Source organism: Colletotrichum aenigma (assembly GCF_013390185.1).
Source record: "Colletotrichum aenigma strain Cg56 chromosome Unknown KSG_Cg56_contig04, whole genome shotgun sequence".
Classification (NCBI taxonomy): domain Eukaryota; kingdom Fungi; phylum Ascomycota; class Sordariomycetes; order Glomerellales; family Glomerellaceae; genus Colletotrichum; species Colletotrichum aenigma.
The window spans coordinates 2,138,072-2,165,548 of NW_023500910.1; the positions used below are offsets into that span (position 1 = coordinate 2,138,072).

At 54.3% G+C, this 27,477-nt stretch overlaps 6 protein-coding genes across 6 annotated transcripts; 2 read left to right on the plus strand and 4 right to left on the minus strand.

Annotated features, from left to right (window-relative positions):
* Positions 1-5,837: 5,837 nt before the first annotated feature.
* Positions 5,838-6,229, minus strand: CGCA056_v006461 (uncharacterized protein; the record flags this gene model as incomplete). Its single annotated transcript, XM_037321711.1, has 2 exons — positions 5,838-6,014; positions 6,158-6,229. The coding sequence occupies 2 exons, from the start codon at positions 6,227-6,229 to the stop codon at positions 5,838-5,840; spliced, it is 249 nt and encodes an 82-aa protein (XP_037179845.1).
* A 2,421-nt stretch (positions 6,230-8,650) lies between these two features.
* On the plus strand, positions 8,651-9,981 carry CGCA056_v006462 (uncharacterized protein; the record flags this gene model as incomplete). The annotated part of the gene is made up of 2 exons (XM_037321712.1): positions 8,651-8,719; positions 8,920-9,981. The coding sequence occupies 2 exons, from the start codon at positions 8,651-8,653 to the stop codon at positions 9,979-9,981; spliced, it is 1,131 nt and encodes a 376-aa protein (XP_037179844.1).
* A 3,993-nt stretch (positions 9,982-13,974) lies between these two features.
* Positions 13,975-15,060, minus strand: CGCA056_v006463 (uncharacterized protein; the record flags this gene model as incomplete). Its single annotated transcript, XM_037321713.1, has 1 exon — positions 13,975-15,060. One exon carries the CDS (start codon positions 15,058-15,060, stop codon positions 13,975-13,977), a length of 1,086 nt encoding a protein of 361 aa, XP_037179843.1.
* A 2,231-nt stretch (positions 15,061-17,291) lies between these two features.
* Positions 17,292-19,454, minus strand: NOP9 (Nucleolar protein 9; the record flags this gene model as incomplete). The annotated part of the gene is made up of 1 exon (XM_037321714.1): positions 17,292-19,454. The coding sequence occupies one exon, from the start codon at positions 19,452-19,454 to the stop codon at positions 17,292-17,294; it is 2,163 nt and encodes a 720-aa protein (XP_037179842.1).
* Positions 19,455-19,957: 503 nt separating this feature from the next.
* On the minus strand, positions 19,958-21,646 carry dtxS4 (L-aspartate decarboxylase dtxS4; the record flags this gene model as incomplete). Its single annotated transcript, XM_037321715.1, has 4 exons — positions 19,958-21,085; positions 21,133-21,177; positions 21,223-21,513; positions 21,581-21,646. The coding sequence occupies 4 exons, from the start codon at positions 21,644-21,646 to the stop codon at positions 19,958-19,960; spliced, it is 1,530 nt and encodes a 509-aa protein (XP_037179841.1).
* Positions 21,647-26,665: 5,019 nt separating this feature from the next.
* rap-1 (Ras-related protein Rap-1) lies at positions 26,666-27,463 on the plus strand (the record flags this gene model as incomplete). Its single annotated transcript, XM_037321716.1, has 1 exon — positions 26,666-27,463. The coding sequence occupies one exon, from the start codon at positions 26,666-26,668 to the stop codon at positions 27,461-27,463; it is 798 nt and encodes a 265-aa protein (XP_037179840.1).
* Positions 27,464-27,477: the final 14 nt, after the last annotated feature.

Below are 27,477 nucleotides of genomic sequence, written 5' to 3' on the forward strand. Positions count from 1 at the left end.
CCTTTCTCGTGAACCCAGCTGACTGGTACCATCGTGGCTGCGCCGGGACGGAGACATGGCCGGCACTCGCCCAGCGTTTGCTCCCGAGCCCGCAATAGCTCACTGGTCTCTTGGCTTGTTGTGCTGCTCTGCCCTCTCGGCCAGCTTACACTCCCGACGCGACGGGGTCCTGCAGCGACTGGCGAAAAGCAGGATAGCTGCCCACCGACGTGCGGGAGAGAAGTAGCGCCCAATGTCCAGACTGATCGCAGAATGACGTATGCAGCGCGTCAAAGCGACCGCCGAGCTTGGCAGAATGTCGCGCAGCTTGTCCAGCGCATCGACCGTCGAAAATCGTCATCCCGGTAGCGCCCGGTTACATCAGCAGCCATTGCTTCTGCGTCTCGATCGAAAACTCCAAACGAAACGACAATCGGCGACTTTCACGATGTCGAGGAGGCATCGAACGGATCGCTTCGCTGGGCATCGTCCATGCGAGCGGTTGCTACACTTGTAGCGGTCCCAACGACGATGCCGGTAATGGCGCCAACGCTCGAAAAAGCCACCACCCGCCCAGAAGGCTGGCCGGAGAAATCTCATCTCATCTCAACTGGCGGTGGGCGTGGATGCAAGTCCCACAACCCACGATCCACAACTGCGCATCGAGGTATCGTCTACGATCGGCTTCCGCATCTTGGAGCACTCAGTGTCTATCCTCAAGTGGAAAAGAGAAAACAACATCTGCTGCGAGATGCACCGTCTGGTTTTGCTTCTCGTGAAATGAGGGCTAGCTGCAATAGTGACAATAAGGTGAGTTTCTGTCACGCGGGCGGGAGGGTAAGGTAGGCTCCATCGTCCGGAGCTCAAACGTCGATCGACGCTTAGAGGTTCATCCGGATGGTGCAGGGCAGGGCTGACGGGGAATTGATTAAAAGGAACTGCGTCGCACCCGATCCAGAGGACGGTGGACGGGTGCGATCCAGCACGTTGGAATCGGCGCTGCAAATGTTCCGATGGCACGTTGGCTGGTCCGATCCGGCCAACAAAGGAACCAGCTCGCAGGGCCGGGGGGCCATGTCAGCGATGCGGGCTGCCCTGAAAACTTGAGGGGATCGTGAACTTCGGCCCCGTCCGATCGACAAACATGTCCTGTGAATCGGAAACCAGGACCACAAAGCTCTCGACAAAGCCCTTAATCGCGGGAAGTCTACACGGCCAGGGGCAGAATGTCTACACCCGCCGCGATCTAACCGTGCGTTGGATGACCACGCTGGCTGGCGGTGTGGAAGGCTCCGCTCCGATGCTTTCGGAATCGTCGGTAAAGCTGGCGGGGAAACCCCTTCTGAAGATGTTTCAATATGAGGTTGTTTTATTCGCGAAGTCGATGGAAATTCTTGGTTCCCGAGGATCCTGCAGGTGAGTCAGTGGTTGCCGGTAAGCCTAAAATTGGGAGCACAGATGGCATGCGTTCCACCCATTTTGACATTGCAGTGAGCGTGACTGGAAAGCGCAAATGGTATCGTGAAGAACTATGCAGTGTCCGGGGTCTCAGCCGATCCAGATGCGAGAGAACCGAACCCAGGAACGGCGCCAATTTGTGCAACGGTCCGATCAAATGGTGAACAGTGACGGCCTGGCGGTGCCGGAGAAGCAGCCGGAGAAGTACCTCCAACGATGCCCGGTCTGCTTGGCTCCGAGAATGCTTCACACATGGCAAGTACCACCGCCGGTAACAACATTCAATCTGATTCAGGACCAGCAAGCGGAAAGGGTTAAATGGCATGATGTCTGGCGCCAGATCCCCTACTCACGGAAGGAGGGAGGCTGATTTCAGCGGGCGGCGGCTAGGAATTGAGCAGGCTTGCGGGATGTTAGGTCCCCTCCTGCTGGCCTGGAATGGCCCAGGAATGCGAGTGTTTCAGTGGCCCAAAGGACTTGGCTGGAGAGGAATTGAGTGAAAGCTGGCATCGTCCATTTCAACCATCATCGAGATTCCGCAGCGCGCATCGACTGATGGGTCAGCATGGTTAGTCCCTTCGCGTACTAGCGACTGTGCCAGTCTGTCGGTTAAGGCTCTTTTGCAGTAGTTGAGCATACTAGCGTCGTCTCTCTCCTGTAGCCAAGAAAGGAAGCTCTGTGGCTCTCCAAATAGTTCGCGGCCAGTAATCGCGATCAGCATTGCCTGTTGTCCGTGGTCGCCGAGTTCAGACGGACTTTGAGAAATCGATGCGAAGATGCGCGAACGCGCTTGCACACGGTTCAACTAGAGACCGCGAGACCTGAGCAGAGAATGCACAGGTCTTAGAACAGGGTGTTCAACGGGGGGGGGGCCGCGCCGCTCATTCTCGGAGCACATTCCACGGTCTCAGAAACGGTGTCTTGCGGTGTCACTGGTCTGGACCATGCCTCGCGAGTCTGCTGTAATGAGGGACCCCGGGGTGAAATAAGGGTCCCATGTGCATATTGTCGCATAAGAGAGCCTAGCAACTGCTACAGCTTTCAAGGGTCCTCGTTCTCCTGGTAGTGCAGTGCGAGAGCAACCTCTGGTCGTCTGCAAAACTCGATTGCAAGTGGGGACTTGACGCATGTATGCTCATGGAGGACAAGAATTCCCGCGCAGTACATGCCGGGAGGCTGCCATTCCCAACCGTCTAGCTTGACTAGACCCGCAAGACTTTACGTCAAGGCTCAGGAACGTGGCGTCAACTGCCCGCCGAGAATCGTCCAGAGACCCCAAGGTGTGGTCCAGATCTATGTCCATCTGCCGGTGACTGGAACAAGACCCTTTTGTCGTGACCGTCGCGAGATTTGACTCTGTCCAGAAGATGCCACAAGCGGGGCTTATCGAATGGCAGCCACCGGTCTCGCCGCTCGTCGTTTCCTGCTGACTCACGGGGAGGATAGGTGGGGGCGTGTCGCATTTGGAATCAACATGAGATCGGGATCCGGGGTAAGGGGCGAGTACGCAATTGGTCTGGGGCCTGGGGCGTCAAAGGCCGGGACGGGCAGCGTACCTGTCCCGTGCGATTAGCTGTCTCGTTCTGTGCTGTCGACTCATGTGTAAAAGAGGCGCAAGAAACCCAATAGATGGCGGAGAAGAACTGAGGAGCAACCAATCTATTGTTTGATGAAATCGGCGACATGTGTCGGCCCAACGTCATAATCCTGTAGGTGTGCTTTACAGCTGAAGCAACTGCGAGCCAGCACGGGTGTTGCACACAGAGGCCGGAACTTCAAGCAACGCGGGAATGTCGCAGACGTGCAGTTGGGGAAACGCAAAATGCCATGGTTCGAATAATGGGAATTTGCGGGACCCGGCGCGTGTGTGCCCGCTCGGTTATCTTGCGTCTTGTGTGTTTCCTGCCTGTGGTTGATGGAGGGGAGAGATCGCTCTACATTGGGCCAGTGTCTCTGACCCTGCAGAGACGGGACGGACTTGGAGTGTCTCTTGATTTGCCACATGAAGTTGAGAGTAATAATACCCAAAAGAACGACTATTCTGACCTGTTTTCTGGTTGGCCCTCGCGTTCGGAGAATGTTCCAGCCAGCTAAGGAATTCTGATTAGCTCAGCTCAACGGTAGATAATCTGCGGCTTGGGAGCATTCGGCGCCGCATTCACGTCAAAGTGATGGTACGCAATTTGGAAAACTCCCTCTGACGACGAAAAGATGTCATACCTCGTGGCCGGCTGCGTACCGGGTAGACGAGCTTCCCGCGGTCCCGCTTATGGCTTGTGGCTGGCCGCTAGCTCTTGCAAGTTGCCGTGGTGCACCCCTTGATTCTCATCAACTTGTGCGCCAACGTTGGGGATTTCTGGTACTTGTTTATCTAATCCGATCTTCAGGTGTGGCTGAACATTGGAGTTCAAGATATTGATGCGACTGGGGGCTCTCCATCCCCACTGGGGTGAGTTTAAAGAGCGCAGGTGTGGGGACGGAGTGCTTGGGCTGCGCAAGAAAGCCCTTTGATTGGACATGATGAAGTTCGTCCCTACAACGGGGTACGCTTAAGAACTGTTGTACTTCGAGGTATCTGTTTCACGCTCCAGCAAGTTGGCAAGCTAGGTTGGGGCGGACTCTTTGCTCCGTCCTAACGTCGAGAGATGCCAATTATTAATGTTCGTTTGGCGACAATCAAGGGGCCAGTAGTGCGAGCAGAGCGTACCCGAAACGACAGTTCTTGTGGCCATTACCGCTCTTTAGAGCTGCTGATCGATCTTGATGTGACATCAAATCCCAGAGACTCGGGAGCATTGCAAGGACCATTTCAGACAGACGGCTCAACTGAAGGCATTGCCCGGTCGACGATATTGCCATTCGTAGAACCGGATGGTTGAGATGGAGGAGGCGAAACGTTGGTTGAAAAGGCCAGCGTCTCTGTTGCAGGCGTTGCGCCCAAAGACGCCTCAACCTTTCGACGGCAATGCAGCGTAGGATAATACTGATGAGAAAGCAAGCTTCGTCCCCCTCATTAGTTCCCCCTCTCTTTCAGCGAGGTAACAGCTGTTCGTTGCATGGCCTGTGTCAACTGCCTCTGGTAATTCGCAGTCCGTGCCCATTTCAAGTAATCGTGAGACTGGGGAGCCCTGGAAGCTGTCACGTCTGGTTGGACGCATGTACTGCATTCAGTACGCACCTTGCTTGCTTCCCATTCCATTAGCCGTTTGGCGATTCTCCTGTAGAATGTGCTTGTGAGCTGGTCTATGCATATTCACAAGCAGCCTTGCCAAAGTATGCATCTTCGAAATGGCTTTTTGTGCCTTAGCCTTTGCCATGTGTTGAGCGCTATGCCAGTCAGAGGTGTTGCTGGCGACACTTGAAGTGATTTGCTAGTCTGAGCCCAGGCTTTCGAAAACATCCGTCCTGTTTGCGCATTCGTTGTCTGTCTTTTGGGTTGCGCTGATAGCTAGCCGGTCGAGCATGCCACGGTCGTGTCGGATTTAACGCGATATCAGGTGCCACGTTCCCCGGCTTTTCTGGGAACAGCCATCCCGTCCAGGTTGGCGTACCCCGGCGACGCTTTTTCCCTGAAAGGTGGCAGTCGCGAAACGCGAAGCCTCTATGGAGGTCGCGGCGCAGTTGGCCGAGCCTTAGCTTCAATAGCTTGTGGGCATTTTCCCGATCAGCAGCGAGGTCATGATCCTTGAGCGAGCCCGGAAAATTGGGCCTTTGAATGGTTCGAGCGGGCGGCCGGGTGATACCTCGTAGCCCACCTCCTACTTGCAGAGACGGACGGTTCCTCGCTGTGCAGTAAAGCGCGGTTGGGTGCAACTAGGCGTGGCAGGGCAGTAGGCTTGATTCCACGGTAAAGGACCATTCGTGGGTATCGATGTACCCAATCTTATCAGAACGGTGGGTTTTTTTTTTTTTTTTTTTTTTTTTTTTTGCTTCGCCAGATGCTGGAATATTCCACCGAAGATGGCATGCGGCAACCCAATCGCCAGCAAGCTAGGGACCCTGGCAGTCGATGTCGGACCCTGAGGATCGATATCTGGGCCCCGGTTGGCCGAGTCCACTCCTGGTAGCCGAGGAGCGGACGCGGAGGGATTAGAACACCGAGCAGTAGAGCAGTCGGACAAACGATTCGAGGTGTCCTGCCACCAGGGGCTGCGCCGAGTGCTCTGGTTCGGTCATCGGGGTTTGGAAATCACCAAGTCCTCGAATGGACGCTAGATGCCGGGAAAGCAAGCAGACAATCCGTTCGGCGAGAGGGGGGCAACGGTATCAAGAGTATTCAACAGAAAGGTTGGCTGTGAGGGTGTGGTCGAGTATTGGGCGACATCCGCGACGCAAGCGCAAGACCTTGGTGGTCCATCAGATACAATGTACGGGATTGGTAGGAACGGGGGAATCCGATTTCAGAGCGCCCGTGGCTTGTGGTCGAGGGCATCTGGCGCGACAGAGTTCTGGAGCTGCGAAAGCATGTCGGCGTGTTGGAGAAATGATGGCACACGTACGCAGTATGTACTGACCATGCAGCCAAGGTTGTGCTTTGTATCCGTACGCCGTAGGGAGTTTGTCAGGGCCAAGCGGCGCTGTGGTGCCTGTGTCAGTTTCTGTGCTTCTGTATGGTCAGCCGGAGTAAACTCCAGGGAAGCGAGGTGGGATGAGAAGTAAGTACCGGGGGGGTTGATATTGCATGGGTGCTTGGCCATTTGCGGGAGGTGCAACAGCTCACCTCAGTCCCCAAGGGGACCCAAGGGGAGAGCAAGAAGGGCGGTGTCGACCCATGAATGTCTCTCTTGCGCATGGGAACGGAGCGGAGGCAGGGACGGCAAATCTGTGCGAATACGGCGCCTTCTTGTTTTGTCTCATGGTCGTGCATGTTTGTTTGCGGAGAAGTGGGAAAAGTTGAGCGAGAATCAATTGCCTGGTGCACGTTAGCAGATAGGTAGGTAGGTAGGCAGGCACGGCTGTATGTACCTGACATGTCGACATTGTCTACCTTACCAGGCAGTGTCGTTCGATCGTGGCAGCCGGGCAACCTTGTCCAAAGGGATTTGAGGAGTGTCGAGGAGGTCTAAAGAAGAATAGCCGCAAGCTTGCCAGGTGGGGGACTGTCTTGCCATAGGTACTTACATACTAATTAAGAATCAAGGCACAGAGGCATCTTGGGAGATTTGTTCGCAGCTCAAGCTTTTGGAGCTCGAAGCTATCTTGGCTGCTTACTTTTGGGAGGGACAGCAAAGTTGCAGCTGCCAGCAAGCATGAGGTTCGGGCTGAGGCAATGGACAACTCTGGACCAGCCACGGCGACATGCAGGCAGCTCAGGGAAACAGCTTTCATGCAGATGCAGGAGCAATAGCAAATGCGGACGAAATTGGGTGAGGGAGAGTTGAATGGCACACAGGTGGCAGAGAGCTTCCGCCATTGGGTTATCGTCAGGCCTGCTCTCTGCTGTCTGGCTTTTTGCTTGCTTTCTCTGCCCCCTTGTGGGCGACGAGATGGTGTTGGGCGGGAAGGAAAAGAAAGGATGGAGATAGCTTGAAGGTGTGCCTTGCTGCTGCTGCTGCTGCTGCTGATACTTGCATACTGGATGAAGTGTTGCTTCCATTCTCATGACATCCGGTCTGTACGAACATGACCTCTACCTTCAAAGTACTACCCCTACTTCCTGCGTTGCTTGCCTCTGCTTTGCGTGGGCAGGTACGAATTCGCAGTGTTCCTCTCCTCTCCCTCCTTCCTCTGGCTGCACAATATTTACGTATGAATTGCATTTTTGGAAAGAAAGAATGGAGGACTGGAGGGAGCAGGGAGCTCCTACTAGGATTGGGCCTGCAGGAGCACACCCGGGGCTCCCTCCCGCCCTGTCGGTTGCGCGGGTGGGGCCTGAGGTCAAGCGCAAGCCCGAGCTTGGATCGCCCCACTCGGTCTGTGCCCCACCCCACGTCCTTCCACGTCCACGTCCAGCCGTGGACTGTGGACAGCGGTGGTGCCTTCTGTGTGCGTGTGCACCTTCTTTTCTGCCCACCACCAGCCGTGCTCCGGTGCCCCTTCCTTCCTGCCCTTTCTGTTGCCCAACATTGAGCAAGTATGGAAGTCACTCTTGAGGCGAAGCCACGCAGCTGCCCTCCAGCAACCCCTGCCCGTCGTGCCGCCAAAACGACCCGGCACTAGTCCGAAAACGGTAGGGTACGAGAAAGATGAGGGGGAGAGGGCTGGCAGGTTCACGGTGTTCCCCCCTCCCGCGCACCCAAACCACCCAAACCAAACCCTCTCCCAGTCTCGATTCACCAGTGACCCGGCCGATACCTCGGCAGGGCGTGGCTTTAACACAGCGACCCTCTGTCATCGAGATCGATCAACAGAGCGTAACCCGATCAAACGCTCCCAGATCGTCTAGCGATCGAAACCAGGCGAGTGACACTTGCCCTTTCCGCTACCACATGCCTGTCCGCCACTGCAGCAGCGCAGCACTGCTGCCGCTCCAGAGTCCGTTGTCCAGCAGCCAGCCCTCCATCGCTTTCCCGTACTACCTACGCAGTACACTGCCCGCCCGTGGACCACCTCAATGTACGCGGGCAATGTACCGCCCCCCCTCAGCGCCCTTTGGAGCCTATCCTGGACTTCCTGGGGCCCTGTCTCTCGCTGCTTCTCGCTCCAGTAACCCGGCAGCCAGCAAAAGCAACCAGCCAAACACCGCACCGCACCGCACCACATTCGCGCTTTCCCACCTGCTTCCGCATGGAACATGGGTCCAATTTGCTCTCTCTGTTTTCTTGCTTGAGGAGGGGAGGGGGGGGACTTGCCATAAGGTACTTTTTGTGCTGTCCCATCGTTCTAGACCGATCCCCGAGGAGCACGAACCCTGGGTTTGTATAAGACTTGGAGGCGGCCCAGTGGCACTTTTTACCTTCCTGTCCTTTCCCAACCTTTTTGGTACACCATTCCCGAAGCTCTTTCACCACCGTGAAGCTGTCACGACTCACGCGAGCACCAATATATCGACGACGAATAAGCCATCGACGCAACACTGCCTGAGAATCAGGCGGTTTTGGCTTCACAGGTTCTAGCCTTTGAAGCACATTGGCCGCCTTCCACCCCTACGAACGCCTCACGTTTACTTATCGAACTTTGCTCTCGCCCGAGTGACTTCGCACCGAAGTCCGGATACACCCATCCCAATTTACATATCATACGTCGATCCCCAACGTCGACAACGTCAGCAAACATGCCCAAGCGATCGTTGGACGCCAGCAACATTTCGCCCAGCATGGCTATGGACAGGGGTCAGAAGAAGGTACGACTCTTGCAGGAGCCAGTTCTGGTGCTTGGCTGCCATTCCCTTTTTCTATTTTTTCGTCTCGTATCCTGCCCACTCGTCAATCCTGTCCCGAGATCCCATGCAGCCCGCTTGAATGCGTCAGCCACCCTCACATGACGGCTTCACATCACAAGGTTTCCCCTTTCCCTGACTTTGGCTGACTATGAGCGTCACAGACTGAGCGTTCTCATGAGGAGAATCAGGAGAGGGCGTACATTGCTGCCTCCCGGCGAGCTGACCGGAGCATTGAGGCTCGCGTACAGTCTGCCAAGATGGCCAGCGAGATTCACAAGAAGCGTACCGGCAAGGGCTTCAAGATTTCTGAGGCTATCGTCCAGGCCGAGGAGATGTACGAGGAAGAGGAAGACGATATGCCGAGATCGTACCGCATGCTGGCAGCCCACCTTCAGACCGGTTCACCCGAGTTTGACTACCGAGTGAACGCCTTCCTCGCGAACCGTGTGGCGATGGCTAGCATGGTCGCTGGTCTCCGTAACCAGGAGTGGGCCGACAACCCGATCAACAAGATGTTCGCTGAGCAATTCCCAAACGCCACCAAGCAGGCTCAAGCACTGTCCCACAACTTGACCAATTCCATGTACTATCAGCCCGTCGCTCCCAGCAATGCCCGTCACCAGAAAGCCCAATCCGAGGCTGCTGGGACGAGCCCAATGTCGCCGACCTTCAGCACGGTGAACTTTCAGCAAGGAACGCAGCAACGAGAGAGAACACAGTCTGCAGCCTCCCCGATGGACATGTCTACACCAGTTGCCCGTGACCCTGCCACTTCGCCACCAGCACTGTCTCCATCCTCCGAGGCTGCTATTGCCACCCCGTCGACACGATCCGCGTCCACCTTCCCGTCCCCAATGACGAGCCTGGATGCCAGCTTGTTCCCGCCAGAGTCCTCGTTCACGTCTGAGTTGCCCATGGATGCGAAGATGATGGTACCGAACTTTGACATGAACGATCCCATGTCACAGATGTTTATGGGAAACCCCTATCAACAGCAGGCGTGGTATCCAGACATGGCCGATCTGAAACACGATCCGACGATGGATGACCCGACCTTGTCATCACACGAGTATTTCAACGGTCATTTGAACCCGTACACCCAACGATTTGACGACGGGCAAAGCGAGTGTAACACACCGGGGCCGAGCGCTGCCGAGAACTGGGAGTCTTTCCTTGATTTTGGCGATCATAACGACAGTGGTACCGTCGACTCGTCCTTGTAATGGATATGCACGGGTACAGCACCGTCCCGTGGCTTTAGGATTGTAATGTGGAGGAAATGAATCTGGACACGAAATGATGAAGTGACCTACTGGTTCATGAGCAAAGACTTTTTAGAGTTAGCATTGCATGGTTGGTCACAAATGGATACCCGGGGTGGACGTTGGCTTATTTCACGAATCACGCGGGAGTTTGGGTTTTACCGGGATACCTCTTGCCCACGTCTTGATGGGCTTTTGCAATTTCTTTTTTTACAGTTACATGTCCTTTATATGGACTCCAGGGGATTATGCCCCTTTTTCATTCAACGATGGGAAGCCTTCGGAGGAAGCATCAAACACGCCGGAGCAAGGCCAATGTTTGGTTGCAGAAGGACGGAAGAGTATACCTGCCGTCGGTACATGCTGAGGTGGGAAGTTGGTCGAAATCTCGAGTCGCAATATGAATGGACATGGAGGAATGGAGTGGGATAAAAAAAAAAAAGGAAAGAATCAAGTTTGAAGAAAAGCGTCGTTGGCAAGGCCTCACCACATGGCGATTGTAGCGCGGAAGCGCGGAAGCACGGTGCTGGAACATGCTCGTAGTGGCGAGGTCGCTTTGAAGTCGAGACTGCAGAAAAGAAAGCACGAAAATAAGAGAAAACACTGATTCATCACCAATATGTGTTTCGTTAACTGTGTCTGTTGATTTGTTTGCTGGCTCTGAAGAACACGCGGCGGGTATCTGCGGCTTGCCCCGTTGTTCATGTGGCAAATTCGGCGCCCGCCGTCCAAGCCACCGACCCGAGAGTATCGGTTTTTTGACTCGCCTGTGGAAAAGCATACTCTTTGACGACGGGCGTTTGAGTTGATACTGTTGGGTCGACGCCGCATTTCAGTGGCGCAGCACGCAAGTTCCTGATACCTTGCGCTGCGGTGCCCGCGACCAAGCCTTCATGTACGGACACAAGAACCAATGCATGGGCGTCGATTTAGAGTCGCAGTAGGGGGGAGTTGCCTTTGGGAATAAACGGGTAGGGATGAAGAAGGCGGATGAGGGACTCTGGGGTGTTGTTTGGCGAGCCTCGTGATATTGATGCGCCACCGTTGACGAGGGCGTGTTCTGGGCGGTCTTCTCATGCCGCTACTTATGTATCAGAACGTGGCTCGACAGGAAAACTGGATTTGTAGTTCCGTTCACCCTGGGGTTTGAGCTTCTTTTATGTTTCCTTCGGTGGTGTGAAGGTAGGCGATGGTTGTCTGTGGCGTTGAGGTTTGTCGTGTGGCTGCTTCGGTGTCGTGGAGGCGGCGAGGTGCCTCTGGGTTGTGTGCGTGGTTGAATCGTGGTCGCTTCTTGGATAATGTATATAATGCCGCCTTCTTAATTTGGAGGGGATGGATCGAAGACACGCCAACACGCCGAATTCTAGCTCGACGCGTAGTTTTGTTTGTGTTATCTCGATTCTCGTGGTGGTTGGAATGCATGGGCGCCTTGAGAGTAGTCGGCCGCCAGTGACGAATATTTCCTGCTGTCAGAACTCTTGCCGTGTTGACATATAGGGACGGAGCAGCTCAGGACGACAGAGAGGGAGACTGGCGCAGTCTTCACGATGTCCTCGTAAAAAGGTTGTGCCGCTTCTGTGCCTCGGAATTCTCAAGACGAGTGGGTCGAGTTATTCATCATCAACAGCTCGGAAGGCTGCCATCATTACAATTGTCTCCTGGTTCTGTACAGGTTTGGTGCTTTGCGAGGTTTTATACTTATCTTTTACGTGCGTGTTCACGCTTGGCGACGGTGGGTGCGTGAGTGTTGATGGGGATATAAAATGTATTGAGGTGGTGACTGGGAAGCAAAAGAGCCACAGGAAAATGTCCCGCTGCTAACGTAACGTTTCTATTTCCAGTGGCTGGTCATGCCTTTTCTCCGCATTTTGCCTTGACTTTGAGACCATCCATATCAGTTGAGTGCCTGCGTTGTTACTACTCAGGGTTCATGACTTGCTACCAGAGCTTCCAGATAAGTCGAATAAGGCGACGACGCTGAAGAAGGGCAGCGGCGATGTCTTTGAGCTGATAGCTTGCAAACGTTTCGCGCGCAACGTTTTCGTGTAAGATGCAATTTCATGATGGGATATCACCGAATGCCTCGCTGGTTTGGGGGAACGGCGAAATTTGGCGAAATTTGGCGTTGCCGCTCCTGCAACCCGTTCCGTAGCCCTTTTTATGTCCTATGCCTGTTGCTTGTGCTGTGTGGCATCATAAAAGTCACAGCAAATGAGTATTGGGACCATGGAAAGCGAGCAACAAATGACACATTCTTCTGATCCCGACTTTTAGTCACTATGAGGATTAGAGCACTCTCGTCGGGTGGTAATCCGGGAATGTTACGAAAGTTAACCGGTCGTCAAGAACATAGGCATCGTAGCCTGTTGGGTGTATTACCTCAAGACAGCGGCGAAGAAGGACCGCAGCATCTGCATAGGGGGTTTTGATCACGAGAGGGATCGAGACCGGCTTTCTTGTCCTTCAAACAATTGCGTCACATCTTAACTCCGCGAGCTATGCTTTCACCGGGAGAGCAAACAGAGAGGAACGAATTCGGGTCACTTGGTCAATGATCATTGTCATCCACGTTTAAGTAGATGAATCACATCCGCCAGCAGATAATTTGATATGGTGAAATCGCCATCGTAGACCAGCATGTTTTGTCATAAGGGGGGTATTCCCAGCGCGTCTGTGATACGCAAGCTAAGTATTGTTCGGTTGCATTGTCTGTTCTATGCCAAAAGATTGGACAGATGTTGATATCAGCGTAGGCGGCTTTTACGAATCATTTTATCATGACAGCCTTGTTGATGAAGAGAAGTCCATTACAAGTTCGGAACGAATAAGCAATGGACGGAAACGAAGGAGAACAGTGGTAGATCAGCAGCGTCGACACATGGCTGGCCAACTTTGGCCTCTCTGAAGTCCTACAGGATATCTCGCCATTCACCATTCTGGTGTGGGTTTACCTCGAGTCGTTCTGCGTTCAGTGTCAGAGATATCTACCTACCCACGCTTTTAAAGCCCCTTTCCCGCCCATAGGCCCTCGTCAAGCGGCGACAGAGAATTTAGCGGCACGTGTAACGCCACACACAATCCAAGTTTAAAGTTCATCGTAATCGCAGCGGTATCTGGCTGTTGTCTAAGCCAAACACACGCAGAGCCGTTGCTTTCCGAGGGACGCGACCCCGCTCGGTGACCCCGCGCCCGGAAACACGGACTTCGGGCCCACTTTCTCGGCGCCGGGCGGACTGAAGTTTGCGACTTCCTCGGTGAGGTCTTGTTCGTTGAGCTACCTACGGTGAAAATGCGTATTTGAACACTTCAACCATTTCGCCGTTTTGATTCGGCCAATGTCGTTGCGGCGTGGGTTACAATCAGCTCAGCAAGCTGAAATGATTCCAAGGATGTGTGACTGTCTTGCGCGACCGTCAACTGAAAAGTGCATACACACTAAGGGCCATTTGAATGTCATTTCTGCCTTTCATATCTGTCTATTTCTGTGTATTGCACATGCCAAGGATGCTCATAGTTACACAACGATCAAGATGCAAGGTAACCATGCCTTGGAAATGAGTACTCCTTGCGTGGGGATGGAAGCTTGGTACCTGGACCAGTGTTCGGTCGTGGACTCTGCCTTCCGTCATTGGAGAAGGAAAGTTCGTTGTTTGCCCCTATGAGATGGATTAAATGAGCATGTGTGGTGGCTCGCATGCCTAGGCATCTCGCTGTTGAAGGCCTCGGCAGCTGATCGTTGTCTAAGGTAGAGTATTTAGATCGAGCCTTGGTCCCAAAGCATAGCTTTTGCACAATGTTTTGGGACAGTGTTATCCTGGGCGTCCTCAACGTGTGGGAGACATGATACTGGTTGCTTTGACGCTGTTTGCTATGGCAGCCACATGGATACGATTGATAAGCGACTTCGCCGTTACAGCTACTGATAGCATAACCTTGAAAAACACCGAACTACTATCAGGAAAGGCTGACGGCGCAATCCTGGGCCCTCAATCCCACCCGCCAGTTTGTCAGAGTTCCTTCTGTGGGCTTGAGACGATCAGGGAGTGTTTCTCTGAAGGTGATGAAGCCAGTGCGGTGAAAAACGTGTCCCTCCTGGACCTCACCGGTAATCACCAATGTGTCTCCTGCGCCATGCAGATGGCCATTAATCACAAGCGCCTGGTTCCACGTGTGCTTGTTCTCTATCCCGGCAGAAGCAATCTCCACCCCAAATATGGTCACGCTCTTATCCAGTTTCATCTTCCACCGTCCATCTTCTTCTCTCCGAATCCAGCACTCCACTACCCTCACACTCAGTAAGCCACTCTCGTCTACCTTGACGTGCTCACTGAGCGGCCTGGCCGTGCTGGCCGTGTCCCCTAGTGTCCATTGGCCGTCATCCCCTCTCTGAGCCTTCGGGAGCCAGCAGGCGCCCGGCTTTTGACTGGGAGGCATGGCCGTGATAGATGCCAAGACGGAAGTCGTTTTAAACACCCTTGTGGCAGCCTCCTCGAAGCCTATGCCATACTCTACTGCTACTGCCTCTCCTGGCTGTAGCATTCCCAAGACCCCGTACACCAGGTCTTCCTCCACAACACACTTCCTGGCTCCCATGTCCTTCCAGAACTCTACCAGCGACGCCTTCCCTTCGCCGTACTTTTCCATAGCTCTAGCGGCACTGCTGAACGGGTGATTACCCACCCTTGCCCGAGCCTCTCCATCACCAACGGAAAGAATGCGCCCATTCTTGTTTCGGGACACTGCCACTCTGCCTGCGATTGCCTCTGGACGTCTCACCATCAACATCAACAAGAGACTGTATTCTTGCTGGCTTATGGCGCCGTCTTTGCCCACTAGCAGCAAATTCTTCGAGAGGGCTGCCTCTTGGTACGTCCACACGCGTGACTTCCACACACTCTGATCCACCGCTTGTAAAGTAGCTTGCCACATGTCCATGACGTGCGGCATGTCTCTCTTCCCTCGCCCGAAGCAAGTTTCCGAGATGTCGGCCTCCTTCAAGAGTGCAATGCAGACCGCGGCTCCTTCATAATACTCCGCCATCTTAGGAATTTCGGCTTGCTTGTCTTCGATAGAGTCTTGCTTGACACACAGCTGGTCTATCCATATGGCAGTGATTCTAGTTCCCTGAAGAATCCCACGGCACTTGTCGACGACCTGTGCTGGATCGTCCCATTGCGTCCACGCATAGGATACAATGGCGTATCGCTGTCGAGTCTTGGGTTCTTTCACTTCTCCACTGAGTAAGTCAAGCAGTCGCGTGGGCTGTCCCAAAGTATATGCTCCTTTAAGCACATACTCAGCGTCTTCTGACAGCCGCGGGCTGCTCGTGAGTCCTGCTCCCACGTCTGTATGTTATCCTGACTGCTGCTTAGAGATATTGATCGCCTTTGGCCGAGCGCTGCCGGGTTTTTTCTTGCCCATCTTGAAGCATCGAGCTTGCCAGGTAAAGAAACCCAACACAATTCAATCAAGTATTGGTATTGGTACCGTGTAGACCTTCATGATCTGCAGGCCTACCACCGCCGTGAAATGGATTACTTCGTGTACTGCGGGGTAGGAGCGATGAGGCTTTTGTGTGCAGGTTGATCAAGACTTTCTGGAGAGATCCTAGTGCAACTGATGACGAGACGGGCAAAGAAACGATTGCAATGGAGACTTGCACCCCAAGTGGCTCGGGCTTTCAACAAAAACAACCATTAATAAGAGAAGAAGGGAGGAAGCGAAGTGCTTACCCATCCCACTCCTGCCGATGATGTGGCGCCAGTCACGTGGACTTCTATGACCGCTCGCCAATGGTGAAGGGGGTTGCTGCATGGTTGATTGGCTGTTGGTGGGGTCTGGGAGGGCACGTTCGAAGCTCCAGATTGCTAAAAGTCCAGCAAGAGTTGCGTTGTTCAAACCTCTCAAGGAACTATTCTCGAAGATCAATCCTGTGTCTTTCCCAGCTTCACAGTCGCAAACCTCACTACGACATCGGTAGGGCCAGCTGATTACGACATTCACCCAAGATATCAACGCTTGTGCGTTTGTCTCCAAGTGTTGTTGTCTCGCAAGTATGAGGCTTTGTTGAAGCCACCAGTCTTTCACACGCCGCTACTTAAGATTTTGATTTTCCACTGTCGAAGACATGAGATGACAAGCACGTTCACGACGACAATATGAAGTCCTGAAACCAAGGTTAGGGGGGCATCCCGATTTTGAGGAGATATGTGAGGGTGCTGACAAGCCGTTATTTGTATCAAAGATGGTCTGCAGATTGACCTCTTGGGCAGGCAGTTGAGGAGCTTTATGTGCACAGAGATTGAAGATAATGGATGTATTTTCCCAAGTAATCCAGCCAGGGATGGATAAGTAGGTTCACAGCTACACAGAAACGTCCAAGCTTACACAGCGTGACGACTTAACTTCAATTTAACACCTAGGCTATCCAAGTACAGAGGCCAAATCGGGACATCTAACACACCAGTGATCTTTGACATGGATAGATAGCGATTGAAGTTACCACTGTAGCTTGGAGAGACGCTCTTGGGAAACAGTATGGCGATAGCGTTCGATATTGTGCGTGGGTGAGTTATGAACAACTACATATTGCCGAAAATAGAATGAAGGCGGTTTCACGATATACCACTCTTGGAGAAACCATAAGCTATCCGTTATACATGGCTTTCAAGCAAGTATTTTGCCAGCTTTGTTTGACATGCGCAAACACAAGCACAGTCGATCGGCCTCGATGTCAATTTCTCTCTCCAAGCCAAGGCGTCATTGTCGAAACGTAGGTCAGCAATAGGCCTTGAAGACGTCATGGCTGTTCGAGTTCAAAGCTGACCCCTCTGTGAAATACGAGCCCCGGTCGTCAGAATGAAACGAGATAGCCGTGACACCAACAAGAATGGTGCGCTTCTGTGGATGAATAAGTGTAAGATCACCTGAGAGGACGAGGACGATGTAGGTCCTGGGTTGACTGCCTCAACCCACGCACGCAGAATCTGAGGTTGGTCAGCTTGACTTTTGAGATGCCAAAGGATCATTCGACATCGCAAAAAAAAGAATTTCATTCGTTGTCCATTTTATAGGCAATCTTGAACGCAAGCAGAGGTGTCTCAAGGAGCTCTTATATTACAAGGCCTAGAAGAGCTTGGCTGGACTGAGTGTTTGAGTTACATCATTGTGAATGTAGCCAAATTCATTATAAACCAAGTCTAATGCCAACAGACTTAAAGGTAGATTTGAACACATATTATTTGTTTTGGACGCCGGGTATCATACATTGGCTAACTTTCTTCCCCGTTCTCCTCCACCAGTTCCTTCTTCTCCTTGGGCTGGGGTTTACCCGCTTGTGCCCTCTTCTGCTCCAAGTTCCTCCTCTGCCACGGCTTCAGCTTCACCTCCTCCCCTTCACCCTCGGCTCCCTTCGCCCACTTGACCCAATCAGACCGTCTCGTCTTCCACATGTCACCCTTCCACGTCCTCCAGGCACTGCGACCAAACCACGACTCACGCAGCGTCCGCTCGTGTTCCGCCAACGAGGCCATAATGGTCTGCTTCACGTGGAGCGGAACCGAACGGTCCTTGCCTTGGGAGGGAATATCGACGATGGCGTTGACGACGTTGTGGCCGGTCTGAGACTGAGCGAGGTCGCCGACATGGGGTGCGAGGGCACCGACAAGGGCCTTGTGGAAGAACTCGTTCTGGGGTGCGGCGGGACTGGCAAGGGCGGTTGTGAGGACGCCCATCTTCGGCATGGATTGTGTCGCGAGTTGGTAAAGTAGATCGGAGGGGAGGGCCATGAGCGACTTTTGAGCGACCTTGGAGGGCTGACCCGGGGTCTTGAACATCGTTGAGGCGAGGTGGGCGCCGTGCGCGGCGATGGCGGTCTTGTTCTGCGGCGCTTGGGATTGCTGAAACTTCTGCTCCTCCTCTTCGGGCTCTTCCTCGACAAGATGGCACAGCTTCGGAATTAGGTCCTTGGGGTTACCACCCAGAGCGTCCGTGAGAGCCTTGGTGAGGGCGGCCTTCTCCTCGTAAGCCTGGCGGGCCTCGCAACGCTCGAAGAGAGTCTTGAGCACGTTGTAGCGGTGTTTCGTGACCAGGGTTGGCACGATGGGCAAAATCTTCTTAGCGGCTTCAATAAGGTCGTCCTTGCTGAATCGGTTGAGAGCGCGGAGGGCGGGGTAGGATGCGATGTCGTTGCGGACGTAGGTTGCGATGCGCTCGCCAAAGAAGTTGTGGGAGAGGGCCTTGAAGATCTTGCCCGGGCAGTGGGTGATGAGGGTCTCGAGAAGACGGGAGCCAATCTGGTCGTACACCATGCTGTTGACGAAGTCTGCAGCTTCGGAGGTGGTGTCGCTGAGAGACTTGGGGGCATCCGGGAGCAGTCTGTAGAGAAGCGAGTCTTGGTTTGATGCGGACGACTTATCGTTCTTGTGGTTGAGAGAGATGTCGAGTTCGAGGAGAAGCTGGAGCAGGGGGTTGCCCGTCGGGTGCTTCGCGAGAACGCGCAGAGATGTGAAGTCCATACCAGATACGGCGTCCTGGATGATCTTCTTGGTGGCCATGGTGAAGGACTCCGGGACAGCCCTCAGCTGGGTGTTGAGATCCTGTGTGTTGGCATTGGCGCCGTGAACGGTGATGTGCTCCTTCTTCTTGCTCTTCAACAAGGACTTGGTTGCCGCATCTTCCAGCGGACGACCAGAGAGCACGACCAGGAGCACTCTGAGGGTGTGGGATCCAAATCGGTCGGTGAGCAGAAAGCCCATGTGTTGCTCAAACTCGTCCAAGGTCATGAGGAAGAGATTCTCCATTGTGCTCTCTTCCACAGGCTCCTCGCCATCTTGCATCTCCGTATCTTCCTCGCTCTTCTCCTCAGGGACAACGCCTCCCAGCTCTTGTGTAACGACGGGTGCAGACTGCAGGAACAGCGTCTCGCAGCAATGGCTCGCAAATCTGTGCTGGACAAGAGACAAAAAGTGCGTCGCAAATGCATTGAAGATTTGCTTCTTCTGCTTGGTGTTCGACAGAAGAATCAACCGCTCCATCAGACGCGACAGCGATTGACTGCTAGCCAGCTTGAGCTCCTTGCCCTGTGCCTCCTTGTAGACGCTCTGGAGGAAGATGTCGCGATCCTCGGGGGAGGGGAACTGGTTCAATTCGAGCATCTCGTCGGCGCGGCGGAAGTACTCCTGCTCTTCGTCGGCGAGCATACCAAAGAATTCCCTCTCCGGGCCATTGCTGGGGAACGACTGTTGCTGCTCGCCCGCATCGTCGTAGGCTTGCTGCTCCCCTTCTTCGCCATGTTCTTGCGACTCGTCCTCGGTACGTCTGCGCTTCGATTGCCGCTCCTCGTCCTTGGCATCGTAGTTGGCTTCGTGTGTCTCTCTCCTCTTCTTCTTTCGCTCGTCGCGAATAGCTTGACGTTTCGTTCTCGGCTTAGGCATTTTGACGGAGGCTGAGCGGTGCAATTGCCAATCGGGTTGCTGAGGAACAGAGCGAGAGTGGACTGTCGCATACAGTGTTGGAGAGCAAGCCGAAAAAAAATTTGGTCCCAGTTTACTATCTTATCGTTTATCTTATCGCACCCCACTAACCCCTGCACCATCATTCTCAGCTGCATGGCCCCTGCCTCCAGTGTAAGTTCCTGGCATCGACAACGTGATAATTCTCTCCCTTTGCTTACCGTCTTCACTTTTTCAAAGCACTTCGACTTTATATTGAAGCTCCTTAGCTGATTATACATTGCGTTTGTCGAATTTCGGACGCATGTTACTTAGCCGAGCCAGTCAAGATGCACTGTACGGCCCATGTCGGAAGACGAGAACTCAACAACTGCCGGCCAACGACTCTTTTTGTGTCTATCTCTATATTTCTACCTAACTTTTGATGCCCAGTCCATCTTTTTATTTTCGTCCAAATCGTTTCAGATCTATGCACTCATCACGCGCTACACCACGACCTCCTTGCCAACCTCCTCCAAGGCCTTGACCAGACCATCCACAGTCCCCTGCAGCGTCTGGCAGTTGACGACCACACGGAAGAAACTGCCCTTCTCTCCAGGGGCATAATCGATCATGAAGCCACGCTCGATGAGCTTGTGAACAACTTGGCTGGTGCGTTTGGTGTTCGTCTTCGGGTCTTCCGCAAGCTGACCGTTCGGTGCATAGTAAAAGCAGACCTGCAGACACGGCGGCGGGTTGCTGGACACCAGGACGAAGTTCTCGCTCTTTTCAACCAGAGTAGCCAGACGCTCGGCCAGCGAGAATGCATGGTCGATCTGCTTCTCAAATCCGCCGGCGCCATAGTAGATCCAGGCCAGAGCCAGCTTCAGACTGTCGCCCCTGCGGCCGCACTGCAGGGTCAAGTCGGCAAGGTCCCAGACGTCACCATCTTCGTCCACATTGTGGAAAAGGTATCCAGCAGGCAAAGTGTTGGCCTTGTGGAACACCTTCTCGTCTGGCGTCAGGAGGAACGAGCACGTTACCGGCACGTTCATCATCTTGTGCGGGTTCACCGTCAGAGAGTCGGCCAGATGAGCGCCTTGTAACTTGGACTTTTGCTTTTGGGAGAAGATGACAGATCCTCCCCAGCTGGCATCGATGTGGAACCACAGTCCGAACTCTTTGCAGATGGCGGATATCTCCTCGAACGGGTCATAAGAGCCCATCACCGTCGTTCCAGCCGTGGAGTTGACGTACAGAGGGGTCTTGCCCTCAGACTTGGCACGAACGATCTGCTCCCGCAGAGCACTGGGGATCATGCGGCCATCGGAGTCAATAGGCACCGCCCAGACGCTTGACGCCCCAAGACCGCATGCCAACGCACTCTTCTCAACGGAGTAGTGGCCGTGAGCACTCGTGAAGATGACAAAATCATACGAACCGTTGCCAGTCTTCTTTGTCTCGGGGTACAGAGCACTGCGAGCTACTACCAGGGAAGTGAGGTTGGACGCGCTGCCTCCTTGGCATGTGACTCCTCCAGCCCTAGGGCCGGTGAACCCAAATAAGTTCGCGAACTTTCGAGCGGTAATCTTTTCGATGATGCTCAAGGCGGGCGAAACTTGGTAAACGTGGAGCTAACATTGGTCAGAGGATGTTTGGTTGCAAAAGACGGATGACTCACGTTGGTGTTCAGTACCGACAAGAGAAGATCGGAAACAAGCCCAACCTAAGCATGTTAGCGAAGCTCCTGCACTCATGCGAGCGGACTGACAGGAGTGTTGCTGGCATACAGCTTATCCATGAAGCCTTGGTCCCAGGTGTTGACGCTGTACCTCAGGATCTTCTGCACCACATCAAGCAAGCCCTCTTTCCCGAGTCCATCGCCTTCGGGAAGGGATAGCTTCAGCTTCTCGACCAACGCCTCGGGCTTCAGAGTGTCGACGAGAACATTGCTTGGAACTCCGTCGATGTTTACTGATGTGTTGCCTCCGGCCTTCTGTGGCGCGGCTTCATCTGCAGCTCTGATGTACGGGACAATCAATCCCTTGACTGCATCAAGCAGCTACACGGGGCAATCGTCAGCCGGGCCATCTTCCATGAGGAACGTACTGCTTGAGTCGAGCACTTACATCGTCGACTTCATCAGCTCGACGCAGTTGCTGCGGGGCAGCGTGGTTACCGTTGATCCCATTCATGATGGTTGTCAGGACCGGATGAAACTGGCAAAAAATCTGTCGCGGAGTCAATCCCGATGAAAATATTCGAGTCAAAGTTTTTTCAAATAGATGAAAACTTCCAGACGCGAGTCAACATCAACAGAACGAATCCAACCTTGAGAAACTTTCACTACTGGAGTATCCTGCCAGGAGGAGCAACGGGAAAGAAATTCTTCAACGGCCGGTGCTCTGCCCGATGACGGCACATCGGCGCGATTTGTCGCGACTGCGGCCGGGGTTAGCCGCCGCCGCGGCCGCGGGGACGGATTTCATAATCATAGGCGATTTTTCGTCATTTGACGGCGCAGTGGTTCGGCCAATCCGCTTCTCATCAGCTGCATGAAGATCATGGTTCGACATCCTCATCAGTTCGGCATGTTCTCATTCCTTTGGACACTCCGAGAAAGATTTTCGGCGTTGCGCAAACACAGGGGACAACCCCCCCAACCGCCAACACGGCCCCAGACCAGTGTGACCCGGACCCGACAGCCGCTAACTCAGGCAGCGGCACTTCTAAGACACACGGCCGGGCCTGGCCGTGTCCGGCTGTCCCGCCCGCGCTGTCCCTTGGCTTCTCATCTAGGCCTGTTTCACAGTGACGCCGGTTACTTCGCTAGCAGTCATGTTGCGGGAGAGATTGGACCGATTTCGCTGGAAGCAGGTTGTTTTCTGCCTCATTAAGACAGTATGCTTTGGCCCAAGATCAGTTTATCATATTCTGTCACCCACCGAGTATATCATTCAACACCAGGTTTTTGTCACCAATATACGCAGCAAGCGACATATAACCATCGCCTGAGTCCAGCTCAGAATAGAACGACACGTCCTTGTTGATGGGCTTTGTTTGCAGCCCTCAATGACACGTTTGCAGGCCTGGGGAAGCTGAGGGGCTGAAAAGGGCGATGTACCTGGCCTCGGAGCCTAGCTCTCACCGCAACGTTCTCTCACCCCTGAATCGAAGTTTTCTCCTTGTCTCGACAATCTCATTGAATCTCGTTGATCTGCTCGCCCGCAGATGACCGCGAAAACTCTGCCCGTCAGTCGTCAACATGGCACTCACTTCCTGCATCTATCATGGCAGCGCATGGCAGATCCCGACGAAGCGAATCTGCTAGACTCACAGCCCGTCCGTGCGCGTCTATTCGAAGGCCGAGCGGTGGACTCGCCATCTCCCGGCCGTGATTAAACCGGAGACGGCTCCGCATGGCAAATCACCGCCGGCATTTGCCTGCTTCTCGAAGGGGTGGCGCCCGGTGCGGCGATGGAGCATGAACCTGCAATTGACAGACGACATGGGTTTTAGATATCACGGGGAATGTTTCACGGATTGCCACGAGCTGGAGACCCTTGGAGTAGGGACGAAGTGCCGGGCATAAGTGTGATCAATGCAGGTGGCGTGGCATCTGACAAAGGCTTGAAACAGGCACATCGTCATGGAGTGTGCTAAACACGCTGTTGATGTGCAACCGAGGGCAACTGGACTGTGAGCAAACATCGTCGACGGACCTGATGCATGCACGCAGCAGGGCTGCATCTAAGCTGCGCGACGGGGCCCTGAGGACTTGCGTGCAGCCGCCTTCCTGCGGATGCGCGTGCCTGACTGCCGCGACTCGGTGCAATCCGTCGCGCAAGCAGACCAAGGAGGAAGCTAGCGGGCCGACTTCGAGCTGTACCATTGACGCGGTGGCGTACAGGGACTGCCGTCGACAAACCGACACACGATTTCGCATGACTGGGTGTGCTGCAATTTGCATCCTGGTGGCACACGTGGTACACGGCACGGGAGTTCAGGAACCAGGCACAGAAGATACCAGAAGAGGAGAGGGAATCGTCTCGAAATGGGCAAACACGCATGTCCATCTGCCATGGAGCCGGGGAATCGAGGCCAAGACGATGCGACAGCAAAAGCGTCATCAAGTTTCCGTCATACCGGAACTCGCAGGTTTCCTTTGCCTCCTGGGCCTACGCCACTTTGGGGGGAAGGTCGGTGGTGGTGTTCGTCTGCCTGCATGCAGCCCTGCAGCATCGATTCGTCGGAGCTTGTTGCATTTTTGTGGTGGGATGGCGAGACATCGGCCGAGGGGACGAGATATGCTTGTTCTGCGTGAATGACAGATTCTGGGGAGGGGCGAACGCTGGGCATCCATGACCAGGCTCAAAACTCCAAGCAACTTTATTTGCGAAAAATCGCACGATAGCGACGTTGCTGTAAGGCATCAATGGCCAACCAGCGCCATGCCTAAGAAGGATCGCAAGGTTTCAGCGAGCTATACGCCTCGGGAGAAAATCATCAACGGTTTTGTTTGTTTCCCCTCGTACGGTGCCTGGTTCCTGGGCTTTGAGGGACGATCACCTGCCGCGTTCAGGGACGGGCCACCAACGACTCCAAGCAGCAAACGGGCAGGCTGGGGAGAGCGGTTTGCATAGGGCCTTGGGCCAGCGAGCGAATGAACTAGGAGCAGCGTGGCGGTTTTTGGGCCGAAAAAATAAAGGTGGCTGCGAGTGATAATATAGTTGAGCTAACAATGATCCATCCACATAGGACTGCACGTAAGCGACAAGGTTTCTCTCGACTTTGCAACCATTCATCCGAGTTGTTGAGTTTGAGAAAGGGGGGCTGGGATTGAGAGGATCGAAAGTCTGCAACTAGAAGTGCAAAAAAAGGGGATGAAGATGTCTCTGTTGCTTCTTGCTTTCTCTTCCTTCACCGACAGAGTTCACCCCCAGTCCCTGGAGGCTTTCTTTTTGCTGCAGATATTGAATTGCACATAGATCCACTACCCACGCCTCATTTCTCGATATCGGGCGGTCAAAACAGGTAGGAGGCTCTGGGCTCTGACTCTGCTGCGCTCTCAGATCCATACCCCAACACATGTAATCAACTGAATCGGTCCCAATCTCATTAAACCCCCAGTCTGCACCACTTTGCGCACCGACACGATCCCGGCCGAGCGCACGCAGCAACACCCTGCAGTCTCGGGACGACATCTCCAGAAACAGCAAAGAAGCCATCTCCCCCCCCCATTCTGCCTGGTGGAAACATTGGAAGCACAGGAGCGAGGAAGAAAAAAAATTGATGAGTCGAATTATTGCCAGACGAGTATACGAAAGTTTGTACACGGGAAGAAAGGGGCAAAGAACAGCACAGGGCATTGCAAATTTGCATGTCTGCTTGTGCATCCACCGAGGATTTTCATACATGAAGTCGCCCCTTCGTCATATCTGTTGATGAACATTCATTCAAACAGCGATCCCGACATCTTGCACAGCGATCAGTCACAACCACACATAAACAGCGCGGGGCCGTGTCGACATCTGCATCTGTCCGCAACTCAACACTCACTACCTGCAACGCTACCAAGCTTTATCAGTACTTGGACACAAACCCCAGCCAAGCCAGTCCATCTCGTCGGAACTGCAGCAGAAAGGACCGCCGAAGCAAGCAAGAAGCTCCCTTCCTGAAGCTTCGCCCCTCCCTCCACAAACGGTCCCCTCCCAGCGCCGAGACAGAGCCGCGCAGCAGTCCGAGTCGCAGCCAAACACAAGCAGGAGCTGGGGATACTTGGATTGACCGGCTTCATCCCGACAACAGAACGGGGTGCTTTCTTGCGCTCGAGCATCCAACACACGGACGAAGGACCTGCAAAAAGGGCAGCTTCTGCGCATTTGTTTGGTCCAGCATTTCTTTTGCACCTGCACCTGCACCTGCACCCTCCTTGCCTCTGTCGTGTTGTTCTTATTTTTACCTTGCTCCTCGTCTTCCTGCGTTGACGTGTGCGCCTGCCTTTCTCGACCGGGAAGCGCAGTATTGACCCTTTTCTTTTCATTGCTTTTTTGCCTTCCCGCCCCCAAACTTCGGACAATCCATCACTCAAGTGCGCCGCATCGAACCGAAGAGCAACGCAACGCAACGCAACACGCAACCTACCAAAATAGAAGGAGCCGGTCCGCAGTCAGCACCACCGACCGACATACGGGATCAAAAAGCAAGCGCATCCCCCCTCCTTCCCTGCGCCGGCCTGCCTTAGCCCACGTCCACCTGCCTGCCTACTAGCAATCGCCCGCCGTCTTGCGCAACCAACAGCACCCTTCGTCATACCTCAGATTCCCGCAATCTGCCCGCACCTGCATCTCACAGGCTGGCGACATACCTTCCCTGGAGGCACTCCCACCTTTATCACACCTACCACCACCACCACCACCACCACCACCGCAACGACAACTCTCACCTGTCGACCGCATTGCGCGGCATCAACCTCACCAACCGACAAACCTGAACGTCCCATTTCGTGACGAAAAGCAAGCAGATCGACGCCCGCACGAACGCTGCCCGCATCATCACAATCGTCGTATCCAGTGCAATACGGACAACCCCCAACTCCCGGCGCCAAACCACAACCACCCACCAAGCATCGCGAACGACACCCCCCGATAGCATCACAGCTAGACGCCACACAGACGCACACCCAGATATTTGTTTCCCTTCCCCCACCGCAACGCCAACGCAAAGGAAACTCACCCCTCCAAACAAACGAAGCCCAATTCGTCCAGCATCCAAACGCCGCGCTGATTTTCTTCCACTCCCTTCTCACGCTTCCTAGCTGAAAGAAGCAAGGAAAACGGTCGAACCGCTCGCGCGCGCGGTCTGAGAGCCGAAACGAAGCTAAGACTACCATAGCCCGGCCGTCCGATTTACCTAGCCCGCCCTCGAAAAAAGACACCAAGCTCTTTTTCTTGTCTAATACCTGGCGTCTGCCGCGTCTTGCTTCCCCAAACCTTTTTCAGTCTTTCTCGCGAAAGCTTGATTTCTTGGGGCTCCTTTGTCTCGCAACGTGCAGCCCTGCGACACCAGCGACACCTCCAAACACACAAAGAAAGACCCGCTGCGATCGACGCATCGAACTGTCGCAAACCTGCTACACGCGCCCGAACAAGTAACGACAAACCCTTTAATTTTTGCCGGGAACCCTCTTTCCCCGGAAATCCACATTCTCCAAAATGTCAATCTCTCAACAACCCCCGATACCAATCTCGATCACAATCTGCGGCGATGGCGGTTGTGGAAAGTCCTCCATAACCCTCCGCCTCGTGCGCTCCCAATGGACCTCCGAATACGACCCCACGATCGAGGACTCGTACTCCATCACCCGCAAGATCGACGGCCAAAACTACCACCTCTCCCTCACAGATACCGCCGGCCAAGAGGAGTACCGCGGCATGTGGGCGTCTTCCAACCTCGGCGCCGACGCCTTCCTGCTCGTCTACGATATCACGGCCCGCGACTCTCTCGACGCTCTGCAGTACTTCAACGACCTCATCGACATGGAGGCCGAGACCCGCCTCGACAACGCCGACCGCGCCAAGCGCGCGGGCATCTCCCCCTCGTCGTACCGCGACACCGTCACCGCGGCGCCAGGCGCTAAGACCGTCCCGCCCGTCAAGATCGTTGCCGGAAACAAGTGCGATTTGCAAGAGTCCCGCGCGGTGCCTGCCGCTGTCGGACTGGACTGGGCCAGAAGGAGGGGCTGCGGGTTCATGGAGACGAGCGCCCGGCTCGAGGTCAACATTGAGGAGACGTTTGCGCTGATCGTCCGGAGGGTCGTCGAGGCGAGGCGGATGGCCGAGACGGGCGTCCACGAGAACATGGAGATGGACCGCCGGGGCATGACGAAGCCGCTGAGCCCCCTGCCCGCGGGCAGCGAGAACGAGAAGCGCGGCCCGGGCGTACGGGGCCCGAACTTGGAGGGTGGCAAGATCAAGGGACCGTCGATATGGAGGAAGTTGAGATGTTGGTGAGCGCCGCGCGGTCG